The 24134-nt window shown below is 43.8% G+C and overlaps 1 protein-coding gene across 1 annotated transcript in view; it reads left to right on the top strand.

Annotated features, from left to right (window-relative positions):
- Positions 1-24134, top strand: part of LRP2 (LDL receptor related protein 2) — a 345085-nt gene that overhangs the window by 278763 nt on the left and 42188 nt on the right. Inside the window, exons 51-60 of the mRNA XM_073646998.1 lie at positions 230-382; positions 3154-3324; positions 4486-4709; positions 6262-6439; positions 6592-6788; positions 7385-7630; positions 9894-10022; positions 12062-12181; positions 14830-14946; positions 21663-21779. Coding sequence (XP_073503099.1) covers positions 230-382; positions 3154-3324; positions 4486-4709; positions 6262-6439; positions 6592-6788; positions 7385-7630; positions 9894-10022; positions 12062-12181; positions 14830-14946; positions 21663-21779 — 1652 coding nt within the window. The remainder of the gene's footprint in view (positions 1-229; positions 383-3153; positions 3325-4485; positions 4710-6261; positions 6440-6591; positions 6789-7384; positions 7631-9893; positions 10023-12061; positions 12182-14829; positions 14947-21662; positions 21780-24134) is intronic.

Here is a 24134-nt window from a genome sequence, read left to right on the forward strand (position 1 = left end):
AATCATTATTGTTTCTAAATAAAAAACATACAAAACAACTAATAGAAGGGAAAAAAATCTGATGTGCTCTTAAATCAGAGTAGAGGTTGAATAAAGGTCCGGGTGACCACTTCCTCATCAGTAGAGGTGCCGATAGTCTCTTTATGCTCAAAGTCTAATACTATCAAAAAGGGTATGTTTTTTCTGTAGGGGTGCAGTACTGTACACACTACTTTTACTGCAATTCTAGGAAACTATACTGGGTGGACTCGTACAAGAACTGTATCAGCGTTGCCGAGCTGGATGGGAGGTTCAGGAAGAAGCTGGTAGACCGCTGTGCAGACGTCAATAACACTTTCTGCTTCCAGCATCCTAGAGCTATCGTGGTTCATCCAAAGAAAGGGTATGACATTTCACACAGAGCATTACCTCTTATTACTTGTGTTATAATTGACGCGGTTTTCATTATATTGTACTTTACCGTATCTCTTTATTTCCTGAAAGACACCACGCTGCCAACATGAAACCAAATCCATCTTTTATTAATATCTACTTAACATTTTCCTCTTCTTGGCATGCAAGAATCCTTCAGGAAATGCGGTCATTTCTTCATAAATGATTGAATTTCCTCTGGATAATTATTGCTGGTCATTTGTTTTTATTTCATTGGGGCCCATGTGTTGTATAAACCCCAGGGTGGGCACATTGCTCAAGTTCACACGAGTGTATAAAAAATGATCCAATTTTCATCCAGAAAAATGGATGATTTTTCAATCTGTATTAGTATCTATGCAGCATCTGTTTTATATACCAGCAATAAATAAAATTTACAATTTCAAATACAGTTTCCTCTGTTAATAATTGCAATATATCCATGAAAATCAGATGCAGTACGGGTGATTCATATGAGATCCAATTTTTTTTGTGCACCCATAGACTTGAATAAGGTGAGTCGTATCTGAAATACAGAAGAGACTAGTGCATGCTGTGATTATTTTTTATCTCCGCGGATATTCGGTCCATGTGAAAAAACTGATCTCTGAACAGCCCTTTTAAATAACGTTTTTCTGATGGTCGTCTGCGTGAGGTCAGAATTTTTCATGGACAGCAGTGGAACTGAAAATGTGGCTATGTGAATGTAGACTTAAGGCCCCTATACACATTAGATGGCTGTAGGACTAACTATGCTTCAGCCGATCATTTGGCTACCAGCCATCTCCTCCAGCTCTTCCATACACAGGAATGATCGTTCGGTCAAACTCTCTACGAGAAAGTTTACATTTCTGAAGACGGCTTACCTCCGAGAGAACAAAGTGATCGGCAGTCCGAAATCGAATATGCCCAATCAAATCTCCTCTGACAATCGGTTGGCCAGCGCCCCAGAGTGTTTGACAAACCTGTCGATTTTGGCGGCTACTGCCGCCATTAGTCTAATGTGTATGGGGGCCTTTCTTATGCCATTGGGACAAATATACCATCTTTTAGTATTCCATATTGTGGATTTCTTAAAGGGGTTTTCCCACGAACAAAAGTTCACTTTAATCAATAGATCTTTGAATAATAATAATTTCCACAATTGGATGTGTTTAATTAAAATGTTCCTGTGCTGAGATAATTTTATAAATGTGCCCCTGCTGTGTACTGTGTAATGGCTGTGTCTGACCATACAGGAACATGGTCTGATCATACCACATCTCCTGGGCAGGGGAGGAAGCAAAAGAGTATACAGACATTACAGCAGGGGATCACAGCTGATTCTTTCTTTGAGGTAAAATATTGTTTAAAAATAGGCAGTGAAATATTTTATCTCACAGAAAGAATCAGGTGTGATCCCCTGCTGTAATGTCTGTATACTCTTTTGCTTCCTCCCCTGCCCAGGAGCTGTGGTATGATCAGACCATGTTCCTGTATGGTCAGACACAGCCATTACACAGTACACAGCAGGGGCACATTTATAAAATTATCTCAGCACAGGAACATTTTATTTAAACACATCCCGTTGTCAAAGTTATTATTATTCCAAGATCTATTGATTAAAATCAACTTTCGTTCGTGGGAAAACCCCTTTAAGTCTCCAGTGCCGCTATAAACAGCTATAGATATTTTTTTGCCTGTGGCTTGTGTTAGATGCAGATGGATAAGAGTTTTAATAAATTACAATGAGCATATAGAAAGTCACATATTGTAAGAGCCAGCGTTATAAATTGACATCCATCATCCTCAGTATCACTACAAAATCTATTACAGATTTTCTGATGTTGTTGAGATGATGAATGTGATTTTTTTTTCTGGTGGAGTGTGACACCATCTCCTCCAACCAATAAATATGGCTGCCAACTTTCCTAGAGCCCCTATAACCTAATCTTCCTAGTTCTGCAGCGATACAGGAAGAGGGGATCCATCACTACAAAACGTATGTCAGTCTTTTCTTCTGAAAGCCATAAAAACTGGGTTACAACCACCAACCAAGCTGGAAAGATGACATGGTTAAAATTATTATATAAGTAGATACAAAATAGCAGATTACATTATTTGAGGAGTAAAATATTGTAAAATACATTATATATATATATATATATATATATATATATATATATATATATAGTATTTTTAAAATAATATCATGAGGGCTACCCATATGTGTAGGGTACCATATGAAGAGGACACTTTGTTGGTTGGTGCAGATGGGATCACACGATTTGATCAAACCTCTCATTTCTATGTATAGTAAACCTAGCAGTAATGCAAATTACATCAACCAATATATCTAATGTTTGTGCATTTATGAAGCTATTGTATCTTATGTATTTGATTGGGGGCTGCCCATATTGTCATTGATCTCTTCTTAACCTTCTCTGCTCATTCCATCACCTATAGAGATGGACCCAAAAATAGAAGTACATCTGGACGTCAGAGATCAAAAAGAAACATTTGGTCTCCACATATTACAATAACCTGCTGCACTAGACAACTTTCTTTCTCTGGCACCATGATATAATGGATGAGCAGTCACTGGTGGCCACAGGGACCTTACAATGACTAGACCCAAGAGGGCATAGAACCCACTAAAAGTAGTTTGTTTTCTGTGCAGTTGTTTCAAATATGCTCCCAGAAGAATATCATTAGGATACGAATTCCAAAAAGTTTTCTCTAACTTTAATTTTGTTTCTACAGGCACATTTACTGGACAGACTGGGGAGACATGCCATACATTGGCAGAGTTGGCATGGACGGCAAGAACAAAACCGCTATCATCACTACTAAGTTGGAATGGCCTAACGGAATTACAATAGACTACACCAATGACAAGCTCTACTGGGCCGATGCCCACTTGAACTACATTGAGTACGTACTTAGAGAAGAATAAAGCAACTCGGTAACTGTTCATAAACATATACATGGCATGACTCTTTGCAGTAATGACTAGGACTTTGAGCTGTCTATGAATCACTGTCAAAATGGACACATAGACAGTTCTTGATCGCAGCCAGTCAACAGTCTAATGAGACCTAGGAATATTGAATAACTCAATAACACTCATTAGCTTTCTATTAACATATACAGTAATATATATATATTTCTACTTATTTTGACTGGCACTAAATACTCCATTGCCTTTTAGGGCTGTGATTTCCAATCATTTTGTAAGTATTAGAGTGACTACAGACTTGTGAATCCTTACATCACATGCACTGCACGATGTGAGCATTCTCCGATTCTAGTGGCGGGTGCGTGACCCCCAAGCATGCAATTTGCATACAGGCGTCACCTACTGACTAGACTTGCACAGCCTCACTCAATGCAAGTGTATTAACACGACTAGTCGGAATGTGACCGGAAGTATACAAATCTCATACTTGCTGGCACATGATCGCCTGCTCCTTGCTGCCGGAATAGAGTGACTGCAGACCTGTACCCCAAGTTTGGACATGCACTTCTTAATGAATTAAGCGCATCTTACTCCTGCACATCCCTCATTAAGACTAGCATAGAAAACTCCAGTCTTAATAAATCGGGGCAATAGTTTACTTCGAAAAAATGATACTTGGCTTAATTTATAAAATTGGTTTTGAGTAGATGTAGAATTGATCTGGAGTAGAAAGTAGTAGGGCAATGGGGGTATACTTTTATTTCTCTCGAATTGAACAAGTCTATGTAGCCTATTTTGAATATCGCTGACACTGATTCTTTTTCATAGACAGCACATTATTGTCAGAATTAAAATTTTTGGAAAATTTAGTTAATTGTTCACCCACCTGAACTCGCCCCTCTACAGACTCAACAGGCCATTCATTATGCAGAGGACGCCTTCTTGTATTGTATGACATTACGTAATTAAATCTGGATTTTTATGTCTAAAGTTCCATTCTCAGGGATCTTCGTAACTTCTTAAACATTCTCTATATTTGCTTTTGCCTTTTTTAATCCCATTTTGCAGCCAGTAGTCTCGATGAACTGACCTTAGACATTTGCCTCAGTAGTTTTCGTTTTCCATTGTTTTTTTAGATACTCGGATTTGGATGGTAGACACCGACATTCCGTGTATGATGGAAACCTTCCTCATCCTTTTGCCATCACTGTATTTGAAGATGCGATATATTGGACCGACTGGAACACTAGAACGGTGGAAAAGGGAAATAAATACGATGGGTCTGGAAGAGTCATGTTGGTCAATACCACACACAGGCCATTTGATATTCATGTCTACCATCCTTACAGGCAGCCCATATGTAAGTACTATTACTGGAGCATTGCGTTTTATTGCTTCATTAGCTCTTATGTTAGTTCATTTTCCTTTTTACATTGCATGGATTTTTAATTTTAGAAGTAGAACAGAATATTTATTTATTTATTTTACTCAGTTATATAGCGCCATTAATTCCACAGCGCTTTACAGATATTATGGGCACTGTCCCCATTGGGGCTCACAATCTACATTCCCTATCAGTATGTCTTTGGAGTCTGGGAGGAAACTAGAGAACCCAGAGAAAACCCACGCAAATATAGGGAGAACATACTAACTCCTTGCAGATGTTGTCCTTGGTGGGATTTGAACCCAGGACCCCAGCGCTGTAAGGCTGCAGTGCTAACCACTGAGCCTTTAAGATTAATTGTAGCACTTCCGTTTTTTCCAGTGGTATCATTCAGTTCAATTGCATACAATGAAGCTGCTACGGGTCTTTATTATGGATCTGTAGACACTCCACCCTCGACAGTGTGGTAGGCCCTATGAGACACTGTAATTGCTCTATACCCGCTTTTTTATGACATACCCTAGAACAGACTGGTCCATAGATTCTCAAAATTGCGTATGGACCCATAGCAGACTATGGGCGCCATATTCTAGATCCACAAATATATCGAATTGTGCTCTAACTCTTATTTTGCTTTTTTTGTTTTTGGAGAAATGCAAAGTGAGGACACTTAAGACACTTTTGCCATTAGGACTGATTAGTTTTGGTCTTCAAGACTTTACATTTCATGGTGGTTGGAATAAGTCTATTCCTCTATTTCAGTTCAATCTTCCCTCCCTTAATGCTGGAAGTGAGTCTGTCAGCATAAAATGACTGTTCACACCAAGTACATGCTCTTGATGCACCTTGACGTGGCCGAGCAGTTCAGTGTACCTTCCCACCTACTTGTTTTGCATCAATCTCTGCTTCCCTCTTCCTTGATTGACAGGTCTACATTTGCAGGAGCCAAAGGAAGGAGGAGATAGATGGAAAACATTTAGATTAGAAGGAGCCTAATTGTTTCCCATTATTGAAATAGGAGATGGCAGTTGGTTCTTATAAGATTCTATGGAGAGGGGGGAGGAGCTAGAGGCAGACACACACATTCTGCTGCAAGTTCTCCTGAATGACAGTTACAGTTCTCCATAGAACTTTATAAGCACCTACAGCCACCTCGTATCTCAATGATGGGATAGTCTGTGTTCAGTGAAGACAGATTTTTCCCTTTACTGAAATGGGAGATGACGGTTGGTGCTTTTAAAATTCTATGGAGAGAGGAGAGGAGCAAGAGGCAGAGATTGACATTCTACTGCAAGTTCTCCTGAAATGACAGTTACACTTCTCCACAGAACTTTATAAGCGCCAACTGTCATCTCCTATCACAGTAATGGGGAAGATATTTTACCGGTGAATTGAGAAGTTTGAAAATGAATGATTCATCCAGGAGGAGAAATAAGCAGATTTCTCTAATAAGATATATTACAAACTTGCTTATTTTCATGTGTAATTAAGTATTAATATCCATTCCTGATATATTACTTCACTCTAGTGAGCAATCCCTGCGGCAGGAACAATGGAGGCTGTTCCCACTTGTGTCTTATTAAAGAAGGAGGCCAGGGCTACTCTTGTGAATGTCCAGACCATTTCTTGGCCATGCAGTTTGGAAACATTGTTCGCTGCCTTCCTTCTTGCTCCAGTACCCAGTTCTTATGTTCAGACAGTGAAAGGTCAGTACAGCATAGTAAGGCTTACTTATTAACAAGCTTCTTTTGTTTTTAATAGTTATCTGATCCTAAGATAAAGTCATTTTCCTGTTGATCTCCTGGCTTTTGTGTCTCCATATAACGCATTCCTTCGATATTATCTCACCACGCTAAAGATGTATCCCGATATGGTGGAAATGTGATGGCCAGCGAGACTGCAGGGACGGCTCTGACGAGCCACCTACCTGTCCTCACCGGTACTGCCGCGTAGGACAATTCCAGTGCAATGATGGAAACTGCACAAGTTCTCACTTCTTGTGTAACACGGCTCCAGACTGTCCGGACAACTCTGATGAAGATCCAGTGCTCTGTGGTAAGATGAGGGATGTGATAATGAGGCCATTTTTTGGTCATTTTTCTATACAATGATGTATGTGAACACTATTTTGCATGATTATTAAAGTTGTCTATGAGTTTTACCCCCCTTTTAAAGAAGCACTCCTCCTCCCATCAAAGTTTTTATTCTCTTCATATACTGCAATCATCATATTATATAGCACTGTGTACTTACAATTGCTCATTCTACCCTTTTACCCAGTTAATTCTACATCACTGCAAAGCCCCTGTCAGGGGGAGGAGCGGATCAGTTGAAGACGGGGTTTAGCTGGGCTGCCTGGGACAGTGATGTAGAATTGTAGTTCTAATGATGACTCATGCAGGGAAAAGAGACTTCCTGTTTCTACGTAGAGCTTAGAAGGATTCAGCTAGTCAGTTTTTAATCACGTGATGTCATAGACCTAATGGAAAAGAGAAGAATTAACTGGGTAGAAAGGCAAAATGGGCAATTGTAAGTACACAGTGCTGTATAATATGATGACTGCAATGTATTAAAAGGATAAAAACTTTGATGGGAGGAGGAGGAGTGCTTCTTTAATTCTTCTAGTTGACTTTTACATATCTTTTCTGCAGCCACTCATCAGTGTGATGACCACCAGTGGCAGTGTGCCAACAAGCGTTGTATCCCTGAGGCATGGCAGTGTGACACAGACGACGACTGCGGAGACAACTCGGATGAAGACAGCACCCACTGCACCACCAGAACCTGTAATCCTGGGCAATTCAAGTGCAATAATGGACGCTGCATCCCTCAGAGCTGGAAATGTGACGTGGACAACGATTGCGGAGACCATTCAGATGAGCCCATTCAGGAGTGCAGTAAGAGTTTATTCCAAGTTCCTAATAACATAGTATTACATATGAGACTTTATCTAGTATGGATCCCCATATAATTCTGAGACAGGGGTTATTGGGTCTAGACTACAAGGAATTTTACCATGATAGCAAATGCATCAAAAAGATTTTGGAAAAACAATACACAACTGAAATAGAATTCAATTCCAGAAATGCATCCCTGCTGCATTGTACATACCTATGTAGCCCGATCATTGGTCTTCCAATTTGCTTCAACTGCATAGTTCGTCCACCCTGATTCTCCTGCTGGGGTTGAGCATGCACAGATGTTGTATGTAGTATTTATAGGGAGCACACACATATCCTTCACATGGTCCCAGAAAGACAGCGGAGTGCTCATAACATGGCCAGTGTCCATTGTAAGCAGCGCTGATGACTATGTGCCAGACAAAGCATTCATATGATGCAGGTACACAGTGTTATATGTAGACATCTACCTGCACGATGGCCGAGAGCGTGCAGTCACCGTTCCTTCACTAGCTGTAACTACAAGCCAGGAGTCACAGATCACTGAGTGCTCTCAGCCATTGTATAGGCAAACAGTGTGGTGACTGCTTCATGTAACGCTTTGTCTGGCATATAGTCATGAGCATTTGTAGCGTGATAGCCGCAGGTGAGGCACTCGTCTCCTTTTACACCCCAGTGCACTACATGAAAGTGTGGGTCCTGGCTGGGTGTGTTGAGTTGTACTGTGAGGGTCTTATGCCCATGAAGGCCGCATGTAGCCGGTGGTGCGGGCTGGCCAAGACCATGTGTTTTACAGTTCAATGAGTGAGACTTCCGTTCCACCACAAACTCTCTGGGTGGTAACTTGGTAAGGGTTATATACAAGAGATAGCGGGTACACACTTCTTATGGACGTTTCCTTTACAGTATAAAGCATCTTTCACTCTCAATATCCTTCCTCCATAGTTTACTTCAGGGCTAGTGAGGCACACTGTTTCATCCTACTCCGCCATAACCCAGCTTTATCGCTACAGTCCTGATCATCAAGTCTCAATGCTTGCTGTTCGGTTCCGCGTCCTAATTCTTCCCCTACTGGAACCCTGGAACACTCGCACACGGGACCCCTGCTAGTCCGTCGTACTTAGTCTCGCTTGTGTTCGTAACCTTTTACAATACAAGCTCCAGGATTTGTGACTCAGCGTCCTGTCCAAGAACACCTCTGCAGAAGGCCACTTTGTCTCATCAGTCACTTCTCTTCATGATCAAACTATCCCTCATCCTTAGTCTCCTCTCACTTAGGGTCACTCTTCTATGCAGCTCTTCTTGCTTTACTCTCCAAACCCTATCCAACTAACTAACAGGAACTCCATCACTTTCCCAAACACTAACCCCACCCCCATGGGCTAGTCCCAAACATTAACTCTATCTTACCCTAATGTCACTACCTATTCTACGTCTTACACTATGTATCCTATACACTATGCCTTGCACTATACTATATATTACATTATCACATCCTACACTGTACATTACTTATCACACTCTATACACAATATATTACATGAAACAGTATTTACAAAAGACACATGATACAATGCCATTGGTGTCTTCAGGGGTGGGAACGCGACAGTATAGTCTACCATCCTTACAGACAGATTTTAATGATCACTGACCTGCTCGACCTCGGGTCTGACAGCTGGCTATGAGAACTCTGCTGTCTGCCTGGGCCCGTGTGAAGGACATGTGCTCTCCATCTGAATACTAAAGATATAAATCTGTGCATGCTCGACATAACAGAAGAATCCTGCTGGTGGATGAATCCTGCTTGGAGCAAATTAGGAGACCAGTGATCAAGCTACTTTTCAGGATATTTTAGATGGGATGCATTTTTTTTGCGTGGTAAAACCCCTCTAAGCCTTTAGTGCAGGCCACGGGGATTCGAGCTCACTAGTCTTGCAGTATAATCTTCACAAAGGTGCATGGGTACATAAGCGTGTTAGACAATAACAGTGAAAGGATATCCGACACTCCGTAAGCGGCCTAAAATCTTCAAGTTTATTTCAGGAACATAAATATAGACAGAACAGCTCAGTCATCAAAACCAACGCGTTTCATGATTAGGACCTTCTGTTCAAAACGCGTTGGTTTCGCTGAATGTTTCCAAATATATAATTTGAAAAATACTAAATTTACAAATGAAATAAAATATACAAATGCACAAACAGACGATACATGGAAAGATAACATATAAACTACGTGTGTTTTCTATAATCTGTTTTAGTGGGTCCTGCTTATCGCTGTGACAATCACACTGACTTCGACTGCAAGACAAACTATCGGTGCATCCCGCTGTGGGCTGTGTGCAATGGTTATGATGACTGCAGAGATAACTCTGATGAAGAAAACTGTGGTAAGATTTTTGAATTACAAAAATCGAAATATACCCTGACCAGCATTTATCACCAGCTTTAGTAATACATAAAGTGGAATTTCTACACTACCAATATATAAATGGTAAAGCGGGAAAAAAATACTGTAGATGTTTGGAGCAGGTTAGAAAACTGTGTCAATTTATTTTAGTAGCCAGAATTTTTTTCCAAAAGGATCTAATAAAAAACATAAAAAATACTAAATAAGAAAAAAAAAACAGCCCCACAAAGATAGGCAAAAATGTAGAAATTTTCTAAATGGGAAAACCATACACTCAGTGGTTGGCTCTATTGTTTTGTAACACTGCATTCCTGGGCTTGAATCTAATGAGGGCAACATACACATATAGCGTGTCTGTGTTTGTGTAGCTATGTGTCAGTGTATCAGAGCTAAGTGTGTTTATCAAAGCTAAGTATGTGTATATCAGCTAAGTGTGTGTGCTTGTGTAGCTAAATGTATGCTTATCAAAGCTAGGTGTGTGTATATAAGAGCTAAGTGTATGTATCAGAGCTAAGTGGGTGTGTATCAGAGCTAAGTGGGAGTGTATCAGAGCTTAGTGTGTGTATCAGAGCTGAGTGTGTGTATCAAAACTAAGTGTGTGTGTTCCGGGCTAAGTGAGTGTGTATCAGAGCTTAGTGTGTGTATCAGAGCTGAGTGTGTGTGTGCCGGGCTAAGTGAGTGTGTATCAGAGCTAAGTGAGTGTGTATCAGAGCTTAGTGTGTGCATCAGAGCTAAGTGTGTGTGTGCCGGGCTAAGTGAGTGTGTGTCAGAGCTAAGTGTGAGTATCAGAGCTTAGTGTGTGTATTATAGCTAAGTGTTTGTGTATCAGAGCTTAGTGTGTGTATCATAGCTAAGTGTTTGTGTATCAGAGCTTAGTGTGTGTATCATAGCTAAGTGTTTGTGTATCAGAGCTTAGTGTGTGCATCAGAGCTAAGTGTGTGTGTGCCGGGCTAAGTGAGTGTGTATCAGAGCTAAGTGAGTGTGTATCAGAGCTAAGTGAGTGTGTATCAGAGCTAAGTGAGTGTGTATCAGAGCTAATTGTGTGTATCAGAGCTTAGTGTGTGTATCACGGTAAAGTGTTTGTGTATCAGAGCTTAGTGTGTGTATTATAGCTAAGTGTTTGTGTATCAGAGCTTAGTGTGTGTATCATAGCTAAGTGTTTGTGTATCAGAGCTTAGTGTGTGTATCCTAGCTAAGTGTTTGTGTATCAGAGCTTAGTGTATGGTATCATGGCTAAGTGTTTGTGTATCAGAGCTTAGTGTGTGTATCATAGCTAAGTGTTTGTGTATCAGAGCTTAGTGTGTGTGTTTGTGTAGGCAAGTGTGTGTGTGCAGAGCTGAGTATGTGTGAGTATCATAGCTAAGTGTGTGTGTATCAGAGCTAAGTGTGTGTTTGTGTAGGCAAGTGTGTGTGTATCAGAGCTAAGTATATGTGTGAAGAGCTGAGTGTGTGTGTTCAGAGCTGAGAGTGTGTTCAGAGCTGAGTGTGTGTGCAGAGCTGAGTGTGTGTGTGCAGAGCTGAGTGTGTGTGTGTGTGTGTGCAGAGCTGAGTGTGTGTGTGTGTGTGTGCAGAGCTGAGTGTGTGTGTTCAGAGCTGAGAGTGTGTATTTCCTCCTCATGTTTGGGTTAATTGATTTTCTATGATATTGTGTCTGAAAGAGAAATTCATTTGTGAACCCCATTGGGGACACGGCTGATGGCAGTCTCTGTACAAGAACTCAGAACATGTTAGTGTTATTTAAGCAATGGGAAAGTGCTCTATTTCCACCATCCTTCACTGACTAAATTGTAACCAAATTCAATGAGATGAATTATTTTTGTAGCATTTAATTCACTGTTATTGGTATATGCCCCATGAAGCAAAGTCAGTGGTTCCCTTCATGGAGAAATTAGCCAGCGATTTCTCTCCAGGGCTATATGCCAATGATTATTAAACCATTTAGAGCTTAACAAAATACTTGTATAATCATTACGATCACTGAAGCAGCAAATCCTACCTGTGAATGATTGGAATTTGTAGAACAAAGAACATGTGATCCACTCGGGGACTTTCGCTGTGAAAATCATCGCTGTATTCCTCTGCGTTGGAAATGCGATGGAGATGATGACTGCGGGGATGGATCTGATGAGCGCAACTGCAGTAAGTTGCTTGATATCATTTTTAGTGTTGTTGGGTCACCAGTAGGGATGAGCAGACCCATGGAACTTTGGGTTCTGGTACCAGTCCTGAACCTTTAGTCCAAAGTTCGGTTTGGGTTCCAGAACTGTTCCAGAACTTGAACCAGAACCCGAACCCCATTGAAAACTATGGAGGATCTCTTTCTATCTCTCTTTCTCTCTCTTTCATTCTTGGATTTCCCCCGGAACTCCGAACATTAACAAGTTCCGGAAGAAGTCCATGTTCAGGGTTTAGCACCACGAACCCTGAACTTTTAAGTTCGGTTTCGCTCATCTCTAGTCACCATTAACAGGAATGATGATTATAGGTCATTTGGTCCCTAAGGTTCCTAGTGACTAAAGATGCTCCCAAATATAAATATTGCTTCACACACAATGGCTGCCTGTCCTGTTTTTTTATCAACATAACATTTCAAGAAGTAAAGTTTATTATTATTAGTAGTAGTAGTATTATTGTAACATAGTCAGAAAATACTTTTAGGAGTTATTTAGCCAATGTTCAGCCGATAGTTTGCAAACTTTTTTTTTTACTTTTGAAATGTTAGAATTTTTTTGTCAGAATCCACATAAAGATTTTTACAAGTTCTTTTTTCTATTGTGTTATATTACTTCAGATGTTGTAAGTGGGCTTTAAGGTAGCCTGTTGTGTTTTTATGCTGTACTTTTGAGAAACTGCCATCATTTTTTGCATACATTTCAGCAATAAAGAGCCACAAACCTGGTATATGTCAGTACACTCTAAGGCTACCACCGTATTTTTAGTCCGAGTGCTGTCCGTATAGAAAACTGACCTCACTCGGACAGTATTCGCACCAATGTTATTCAATTGAGCTGTTCGGGTGACATTTTTTTCAAATTGTCAAAAATTTCAGCTTGCAATAGTCTCTTCCATATTTCAGTTGAGAGTCACCTATTCAAGTCTATGGGTCCTTAAAAAAAACTGATCATCTGCATAATATCTGATTTTTGCAGATGCATTACGATTATTAACATAGGAAACAGTGTTGGGTCTTGTAAATTTTAGTAACTGTTGTTATAAAAAAATGATGGCATTTCGGTGCCAAACGGATGGCATATGGATGACCGTACAGATGAAAATTTATCAATTTTTCTAGATGAAAATCGGACTGTTTTTTTATGCACTCGTGTGAACTTAGCCCAATAAAAATGATAATGACAGATGACTATTCCAATTTCTATGTGAAGACCCTTCTAAAGTACTCTCTATATTTCAATTTCCCATGACTTCTAGTAACGTGTTCAAAAAATGGCTTGATGAAAAATCTGCATAAAAAATTTGCAGCAATTACGTAAAAATAAAGGGCATGTTGCAGAAATAAAAAAAAAATGCTACATTCCCCAAAATACCTTCTCATTTTTTTTCTATTATATGAGGAAGTGGTTTTGAAAACTCCATCATAGTATAAATTGGCATGAGTTTTCAAATCCCTTTCAAGTCCTATGTAATACCATGGACTGTGTCAAGTTATATACTCGGCTCTGACTCTTGACACCCCACAACTTTTTATCCATAGGGTATGAGAACTCATTATGATGTAGTCAAGTAGATGGGTAAAGTTGACCGAAAAAATTTAATTGGAGTATAAGTTGGTATGCATGCAGAATAGGAGCATATTCACATTGGCCATTAAACAGACGAACTCTAAGACAGAAACAAAATGAACATATACCCTGCTGTAAGTAAATAAGTAAAAGTAATAGTGCATAGGGTACTTAGTAAACACCGTTTTTGATCAACAAAAGGGTAAAAGCCATCCCACCAGCGTCAAGGTGACCCAAATTCGGGATGGTCCTAACCTCTAGTATTAAACCTGCAGTTAGTGCAAGTAAGGGTGAGACCTCCCTTTCTTTGAGCTGGACAATACATTTATATAGCTTCCCATTTTACTGGGTACTTACATTTGGGACCCGGTCCTGCTCAGCCCTTATTCACACAGACGTCACTTTGACACATGGTAAGGTTTTAATACTAGAGGTTAGGACCATCCTGAATTTGGGTACACCTTGATGCTGGTGGGATGGCTTTTATGCTTTTTTTTGCCCAAAAACAGTGTTTATGAAGTACCCAATGTTATTTATATGCACTATTGCTCTTACTTATTTACTTACAGCAGGGTATGTTTATTTTGTTTCTGTCTTAGGTTTTCCCATAATGAGTTAAGGCCCATATAGACGGGCCGATAGTTTAGGAACAAGAATTCCTACGAACTCTTATTCCCAACTATAGGCCTGTGTAAACAAGCAAGCAAAAATGAACATTGGTGTGATGATATTAAGCTGGTTTGGAAGTCATTGTTCTCGGCAGCACATCGTCCTTTATAAACAGGAATAGTGCTGCCGAAAATGTGCACAAAACGATAGTATTAACTATTATTCTGTGCATAGAAATATGGTCGGCCGGTCTAAACAGGCCATTATGTGACCGCCGATTTTGCTTGCATTAAGCCGATTGGCAGTTGTTTAACGACTTTGGTCGACACGAGCAAACCCAGCACTAGGAAGCCTACTCTGCCGCTGTGATGGAGAGAAAATGCCGTACAGTGTCAGTATTGAACATTGAACATATCCTCATTCAATTACTTATTGCAGGCCCCCAGGAGTGCACCGAAAGTGAATTCCGATGTGATAATTTTCACTGTATTCCCAGCCGCTGGCTCTGTGATCATGACAACGATTGTGAAGATAACTCAGATGAAAGAGATTGCGGTGAGTAAAAAACACGTCTTACTTTGTGAATGTATATATAGTACTTCTCTAGACTTCAGAGCTGAAATCTCCCAGCATTCCTTGCTAGTTTAATGTCTAGATTAAGGTTACGTTCACACATTCAGTATTTGATCAGTATTTTATATCAGTATTTGTAAGCCAAAATCAGGAGTGGAAAAGTATAATAGAAACACGTCACCACTCCCGTATTTATCACCCACTCCTGGTTTTGGCTTACAAATACTGGTGTAAAATACTGAGCAAATACTGAACGTGTGAATATGACCTAAGGCTTACATTCAGGGAAAAGCAGCATTTACACCAAACACTATATATAATAAAAAACTAGAAGAAGCTAGTTAGGAGTGTAGCTGACAACATGCCTGGTGAGTGTTGACTGTTTCTAATGACAGCTGGCAGAATTTTGAATGCAGCTCTGGACTATAATACAGGCTGGTATGTAACATAATGTACTTACAAAGTTGCTGATATCTAAATATAGACTGTAAAATAGTGTTAACTGGGGATGAAAAACGTTTTGTATTACTGCTTTAACTGCACAAGTTTATAATGCTTATATGTCCTGAAAAGCTTTTGCATCATTGGTATATTATTATTATTATTATAGCACCATTTATTCCATGGAGCTTTAAATGTGAAAAGAGTTATATATAATAAAAACAAGTACAATAATCTTGAACAATACAAGTCGGTGACTGATACAGGAGGAGAGAGGACTCTGCCCGCGAGGGCTCACAATCTACAAGGGATGGGTGAGGATACAGTAGGTGAGGGTAGAGCTGGTCGTGCAGTGGTATGGTGGAGCGGTGGTTACTGCAGGTTGTAGGCTTGTCGGAAGAGGTGGATCTTCAGGTTCCTTTTGAAGATTTCCACGGTAGGCGAGAGTCTGATACGTTGGGGTAGAGAGTTCCAGAGTAGGGGGGATGCACGGGAGAAATCTTGTATGCGATTGTGGGAAGAGGAGATAAGAGGGGAGTAGAGAAGGAGATCTTGTGAGGATCGGAGGTTGCGTGCAGGTATGTACCGGAAGACTAGGTCACAGACATATGGAGGAGACAGGTTGTGGATGGCTTTGTATGCCATGATTAGGATTTGAACTGGAGTCTCTGGTCAATGGAAAGCCAGTGAATCTTGTGTTCAGGGGATCACTACTCCTCTGCCTCCTGGCTTCCTGCTTTCTCGGGGGCGGTGGCTCCTGAAGATTGACAGTTCAGACCAGCGTGGTGGTTGCGTGGCTGGTCTAAACTCTCTGATGCTGTAAGCAAAGGCTTCTTTGCCTCTGCAGCATTGGAGGAACACGGGGGCACTGAATCTGGCCAGATATAATGGTGTGCTCCAGTGATTCTTGTCAGCCTCAGAGCAGTGCTTACAGTCTTTATTGGAAAGAGCTTATAAGCACTACCATCCTTGCCTAGGAAACCGGCCACTGCTGAGAGGCTGCAGAAGTGGCAGGTAAGCTTAGTAACAAGCACTAAACAATAAAATACAAAATCCCCAGTTTCTGAGAATGGAAATGTAGCACCCCGAGGGCTCGGCTGCTACAGGGGTATTGCACCTCAGACCAGAGGTGTGATATTCCACTCCCGGGTAAGGATGGAGTGTGGACCAGGACTCGTTTAGCTGCATGCACCACACACACCCCATTTCCGAGGGACAGCTCAACGGTGCTCCCACAGAAGTGCAGGCACCACAGCATCTGTCCCTGGCTGGAGTGGGGCGGGGAAAGGAAAACCCAGTGGTGTAGGAGCAGATAGGGGTGGGTCTCTGGGCATAGGCAGGAGCCCATTGGTTGCTAGTCACCTGGGCTCGGGTGTCAGAAGGAGGTATAAAAGGTGGGCACCATCTTAGAACAGGGTTCAGTCCAGTTCAGTTCAGTGGAGACAGGCTGAGGAGAAGACAGGAAGCAGAGCCCCTGCATGGGCTCTGCTCTGCAGGCAGGCCTTGTCAGGAGGCTGGAGCCTGAGAGAGAGAGAGAGAAGAAGGAACAGAAAGGAAAGTAGGAAAGGAACTGGAACAGAGGAGAAAGGAAGCAAGGAACACAGAGAAAGGCCCAGAGACACGAGGACAGAAGGAACTCCATATGCCCAGAGGAGATACAGGGTGAAGGGTTGGCAGAACAGGGTACCGGAACCCAAATTGGTGGAGGCAACAGATTCCTCAGCCAAAGACCGGAGGTTGTTACCACATCTTGGTGCGACCCCTCACTACATCCACCAGAAAGGCATACCGTATAGGGTCAGGGAAACCGGAGAGAGGTTTCGCCAACAGAAGGCCCGAGGAAGCTGGACAAAGGTGGGTCACTGGTGGGGACGTCCAGAGAAAGGAAAGAGAAGGGAGCTCTGAACCACACTCCGGAATTGCCTGGGAGTTGACCGAGTCCCTCACCTGGTGGATGCAGCATGACTCGGGCGGTCCTAACTGCGCACAAGTGACCTGATAAAGAACTGTGAGTAAAGCATTGAAAACTGCAACTGCACGTCTCTGTGGTTCCTCGCCGCACCAGCACCATCAGTACTAGGACACTCACACCATCACCACCATCATCCACATTAGCTGCCCTGAGGCAATACTTCTCCCGTGGGGAGTCATCCCATACTCAGCTGCGCAAACAACATCAGCCTCAGCGGTCTGCAGCGCAGCGGCGGTCCCCACTGACCGCAATCCACGGGTGGCGTAGTCGGACACTTATTACAATACAAATAGACTGCCACTGGTTTGACCACCCTGGGCACGGACGGGGTCACCGCCACACGGAGACTACAACCCCCAGCATCCTACAACAGGCCCGGTTCCGGGTTCCCCTGCACAGCACAGGCCCAGGGAGCGCGTCAACTTTGGCGTAGTCGGCAGGATCATTACCAACCCGCCACAAGCGGGTATTGCGTGCCTGAAGAAAACTGCACATGTACCTTAAAAAGAAGTTTCCCGCCATGTGGAGCCGATTCCCGCCATCAGATGCCATCTTGGACCGTTTCCCGCCATTTTCATCCGTTTTCCCGCCCTGGCAGAGCGGACGCCATTATGTGCGCACCAAAGGACAGCAGGAAGCCACCTCCCATCGTGGGCCAGGTCCCAGAGTGGCGCCAAAGAAGGAGCCCGCCCCCACCAGCCATGAATGCAGCAGTGGAGATGTCCATAGGCGTGGGAGGGCTGCCCTTGAAACTGACTGTCACCAAGTTGCCCCAGGACCACCCCCAATGGGGGCGGGAAGTGAAGAAAACTGTGGGGCAGGGCGCGGTCTGGATCAGTCTGGACAGACCGCACCCGGAAATGGAGGAAGCGTCCAGCAGTGCCAACACCTTGGTCCGGAGCCTGCTGCAGGCTGCACCGCCGGACAGCCTGGTGGAGATCCTGGCGCAGCTCCCCAGAGACCCGGAACGTGCACAGGCTGCGCTGGAGGACTTGGACCGGAGGATGGTCCGGGCACAGCAGGATGCGCTGGCCGAGTGGAGAAGGGAGATGGCCCGGCAGGCTGGAACCCGCCAGCAGGAGGCGCCACCCGCAACCTGGAGCATGCCTGCCTCTGAGGATGGTGCAGGAGGGACGAAGGCCGGAGACGACGCCGCGGAGGGAGCCGCGAGGATTGAGGCAGGTAATGGGGACGTCATCACCCCGAGCCCAGCAGCTGTAAGCCTGCCCCAGCCTCCCGTCGCAGAGCCCGAAGCCCTACTCACCACACCCGTTGCCGCGCCGCCACTGCTCCCAACTAGGCCTCAAGCGGCAGGAGCCGCGGTCACGCCCCATTCCGCGCCACGCTCCTCGACCCCGGGCGCGGCAAAAGAGGAAGTACCACCGGCCTGGTCGCAAGGCCTGGTGAACCCAGGCGCCGCTGCCCCTCCAGCGCCCTCTTCCTCAACAGTGCCACCCCCAGACCCAACCGGAAATTCCCCGGCCTGGTCGCAAGGCCGAGTGCCCCCGGGCGCTGCTCCCCGACCGAGGCCCGTGGTGCCACCCCTGGGCGCAGACCTCTTTTGCGCAACATACCAGCCCGGACGGGCTGCCCTTCGTGTGGCCACCGGAGTACGTCAACCCCCATCTCCGCAGGGAACGACCCCTGTGTGAGCCTCTGATCCCGGCTCCGGAGCCCGCCAAAATCGCTCCGCTCCCGCTGGAGGACACTCAATTCGCATGGGATCCCACCGGTGAGAATCTCATGGGGTTCACCCAGGAGACCCGGGCGGACGTAGCCCGGCGTGAGGAGAGCTGCTGTCAACCGCTGGAGGTATTTGAAAGGGAACGGCGGGAGAGGCGAATCCGAGAGGAACAGCTGCAGGCCCGGAGCGCGGAGCAGAAGCGCAGGGCCCGACAAGACCCCCGAGCCGCCCGCGGTCCCCGAGTCAATGGGACTGTAATAAAGTTCCAGCTGGAGCATGGCTGGGGCTTTATCCGAGACCATCGAACCCCCGGCGACGTCTTTGTCACCCGCAGGGACGTCGAGAGCCACCTGCCAGAGGGACACCGCGGACGCGATCTCTACCCGGGTGATGTGGTCACCTTCACCCGGCACAAGGGTGCCAAGGGACCGTACGCCCTCCACGTTCACCGGCTCACGGAAGAGGAACTACAGTACCGCCCAGAAACTGAGTACACCGAGGGTCCGGACGGACCAGAAGATTACCCGGAAGAGCGAGGAGGACACCGTTACCAGTGAACGGTAAAGTGGAACTGTATATAGTTACCCGTCAGGGTACAAGAACTGTTGCTGATTGAAGTGTGGTCCCCGCTGGGACTAGTATGGAACTGTTAAAGAACTGTTACCTGTGTGCCCCTAATCCCTAACCAGGCTGAGGACTGTGAGCAGCCATCCCCCTATCCCCACTGGCCGAGGACTGATAGCGGCCATCCCTTGTATATAGTTGCGCTTCTTAAAGCTCCCCCTACTGGTTTTATACAAAAACTGCAACGCCTACCTCGGAATTAAATGGACTGTTGCACCTTTTTCTGGTCGCAAGTTGCACAGTGGCCAGTGAAGAAGAGAATCTACTAAAATGTTTTACCAGAAAAAGTTTGCTATGCTGAATAGTTTTATATGCTGCTAGAAAATGTTATATGACAAAAGAGTTCCAGTAATATTAAAAGTGCAGTATAATGTCTAGTAAAGAGAAAGTGTTTCCCATAAAGGGAAGTTGAATAATGCCGGCCGGTTTCTAATGTGAAAAGTTTTGAAAAAGTATTGCATGTTTTTGAATTGTCTTTGCTCTTTTCCAGCCCGAGGACGTGCTGTGATTTACCAGGGGGGAATGTAGCACCCCGAGGGCTCGGCTGCTACAGGGGTATTGCACCTCAGACCAGAGGTGTGATATTCCACTCCCGGGTAAGGATGGAGTGTGGACCAGGACTCGTTTAGCTGCATGCACCACACACACCCCATTTCCGAGGGACAGCTCAACGGTGCTCCCACAGAAGTGCAGGCACGACAGCTTCTGTCCCTGGCTGGAGTGGGGCGGGGAAAGGAAAACCCAGTGGTGTAGGAGCAGATAGGGGTGGGTCTCTGGGCATAGGCAGGAGCCCATTGGTTGCTAGTCACCTGGGCTCGGGTGTCAGAAGGAGGTATAAAAGGTGGGCACCATCTTAGAACAGGGTTCAGTCCAGTTCAGTTCAGTGGAGACAGGCTGAGGAGAAGACAGGAAGCAGAGCCCCTGCATGGGCTCTGCTCTGCAGGCAGGCCTTGTCAGGAGGCTGGAGCCTGAGAGAGAGAGAGAAAAGAAGGAACAGAAAGGAAAGTAGGAAAGGAACTGGAACAGAGGAGAAAGGAAGCAAGGAACACAGAGAAAGGCCAAGAGATACGAGGACAGAAGGAACCCCATATGCCCAGAGGAGATACAGGGTGAAGGTTTGGCAGAACAGGGTACCGGAACCCAAATTGGTGGAGGCAACAGATTCCTCAGCCAAAGACCGGAGGTTGTTACCACATCTTGGTGCGACCCCTCACTACATCCACCAGAAAGGCATACCGTATAGGGTCAGGGAAACCGGAGAGAGGTTTCGCCAACAGAAGGCCCGAGGAAGCTGGACAAAGGTGGGTCACTGGTGGGGACGTCCAGAGAAAGGAAAGAGAAGGGAGCTCTGAACTACACTCCGGAATTGCCTGGGAGTTGACCGAGTCCCTCACCTGGTGGACGCAGCATGACTCGGGCGGTCCTAACTGCGCACAAGTGACCTGATAAAGAACTGTGAGTAAAGCATTGAAAACTGCAACTGCACGTCTCTGTGGTTCCTCGCCGCACCAGCACCATCAGTACTGGGACACTCACACCATCACCACCATCATCCACATTAGCTGCCCTGAGGCAATACTTCTCCCGTGGGGAGTCATCCCATACTCAGCTGCGCAAACAACATCAGCCTCAGCGGTCTGCAGCGCAGCGGCGGTCCCCACTGACCGCAATCCACGGGTGGCGTAGTCGGACACTTATTACAATACAAATAGACTGCCACTGGTTTGACCACCCTGGGCACGGACGGGGTCACCGCCACACGGAGACTACAACCCCCAGCATCCTACAACAGGGCCGGTTCCGGGTTCCCCTGCACAGCACAGGCCCAGGGGGCGCGTCAGAAACAATTTTTAATACCAAGTAAATTGCAAAGTTATTTGTTTTTACAAACAATTTTAACCATTTATAACGATGATACTAGCCCTTTAGGTAGAGCCGTATTACTGACATAAGCACTGACTTTTTGGTCTGTTGTAGACATGAGAACTTGTCATCCTGGGTATTTCCAGTGTAACAGTGGACATTGCATCTCCGAGAGATTCAAGTGTGACGGAACAGCTGACTGTCTAGACTTTTCAGATGAAATAACGTGCCGTAAGTATCAGAAGAAACAAGTGCCTGCAATGTTCCTTAGCTAATGTCCCCTACAAATAGCCTCAGATCTGTCCTCTTACTAAATAATCCATCAGTATCCTATAGGATGCCGTGTCATACATAGTTAGATAGATGTATAGGTTAAAAAAATACACAATTCCTTGAAGTTTGACCTTCCTCGATCACTTATAAATTATCTTAAAGGCCAAAGCTGACATTAGTTTTAAAGGGATTGTCTGTGATGAGAAAACCTCTGTGATATTGACCATTTACATTAGCGCAAGGTCCCCCAAATCTGCTGATTTCAGACCGTCTTATTAGTAGAGGGACCTTAATAGATGTTGATCCTCTAGGGGTTGCAAATACAGTAATGTTAATCTTCTTGACGAGAGTTCAGAGCTGCTACAAAGATTCTTGATATTACACATAGAACTCATTGATTTTAATGAGCTAGATGTAATGCAGATTTTCACCTGTGGTGGTGCTATAAAAATGTCATACTCATGGGAGAAGCGGGAATAAAACAAGAGCAAACACTGTTTACTTTTGACCTGGTGACAGGTCCTCTTTAAAATCTACTTATTATACAGGAACACTTCAAACAAGTACGGATTGTCCAGAGAATGCCTTTGAATTTGCGGGCAGACAGCTGTATATTGTCTCATGCGAGAGAACCTGACCGATTATGCTAATGACACCCAGCTCAAGCGCTCTCAGAGATTAATCCGAGTGTCATCTGAGTGTGATCCGATTCTCTCGCATGAGAGAATCGTATCACAGGTGCGGAGCAGGTGGAGAACTTCATTTCTCCATCTTCTCCATTGTCTCTGTGCGCGTATATCGGACTGCACTCAGAAGGCATCCGAGTGCAGCCCGATGTTTCACACACACCCATAGACTTGTATAGGTGCACCGTGCGCATGTTCCGATATTGGATGCATTCGCTGCATGCTGTGAAAAAAAATCGCCGATCTGAGCTGCCCCATAGAATAACATTGGTTCGAGTGCTATGCGATGAAACATTGCATAGCACTCGTCCGAGCTCTACGCTAATGTGAACGAACCCTAACACCTTAGCAACATCCGCTATACATTTAAATATAAATAAATACTGAAAAAAATAAAGAAAGAAATGAAAATAAAAAGATAATAAATAAATATATATATATATATATATATATATATTTGACATAAATATAAGTATTATATTATAATTAAATAAAATAAATACTTGCTGTGTGCGTAAGTAATAAATTATATGAAAGAAAAATATTTAATATTTATCCCATGAGGGGAGCCGCGAAGCAGAAAAAAATAATAAGTCCTCATACAGCTATGTCAGCGTAAAAAAAAGACGAGGAAGACAAGAAGGAAAAATCAAAAAATGTCCACGTCACCGAAGGGTTAAGCGTAGTACCGCTCTGCGTGAAAACTGTATATTTCATGACGAAAATTGGGCCAGGTAATGAAATGATTATGCAGAAAAACCTTCCTGAAATCTAAAAAAACTCCAGTGCTACAGATTCTTACAGAACAGATTGCTTTGGATACTAGATGCCTGTAAAGGAAGTTTCGATGGATCTGTAAAATATTATAAAAAAGCGCTATTGGCGGGGGAAATGTGAGGCTTCTGTTTGCTCCATCTGTGATGTGCATATTGAGAGGTTTGGGGTATTACTGATGGAGATATCCTTCCTTCCAGCTTTAATTAACAGGGTAATAAAATAAAAACTGTAATGCAATTTTGCCAGTCTACCTGCAATAAAAAAAAAGGATTGTGCATAATTAGAAATTAATTAAAGTGTGAAATGTTTCAACCCAATTAAGTTAGTAAGAAATGTTCTATCGGCAGCGAGCAGGCAGCACGGCGAGTGCAGTCACTCCATAAGTGACATGAATGAGTACATGAAAAGTAAATTGCTTGTATGACAGCTCTCGTGTCTCATTATTTATGCTTCTGAGCATTTTAATAAAGTCACATTTTTGAGGCCTTAATTGACCCAAGTACGGTAAAATGGGAACAGGCAAAGGAAATTTATATTTATTACATTGTAAACATACCCTAAGGCTGGATGCTGCTTTAACGTCTGTAGCAAATTATTGAAAAGTCTACATTGTCGTTTTTAAATAATTTTTGTGGTTTGGTTCGTTTTTTTGTAATAAATCAAGCTCTGGGTATGATTTTTTTTTCTGCCTTTTTTTTGCATATGTTTTACTATAGGAGTTGGGTCTAAATGGTAAAGTTTCTCCTTGTGGAGAGTAACAAGCCAAGCCTGGCATGTCAGAGTGAAGAGATTTATAAGCCATGCATGCTCCTGACATGCCAGGCTAGGCTTGTTACTCTCCACAAGGAGA

This window comes from Phyllobates terribilis, unplaced genomic scaffold (assembly GCF_046119375.1).
Source record: "Phyllobates terribilis strain yellow unplaced genomic scaffold, ASM4611937v1 Scaffold_9__5_contigs__length_417890890, whole genome shotgun sequence".
Lineage (NCBI taxonomy): Eukaryota > Metazoa > Chordata > Amphibia > Anura > Dendrobatidae > Phyllobates > Phyllobates terribilis.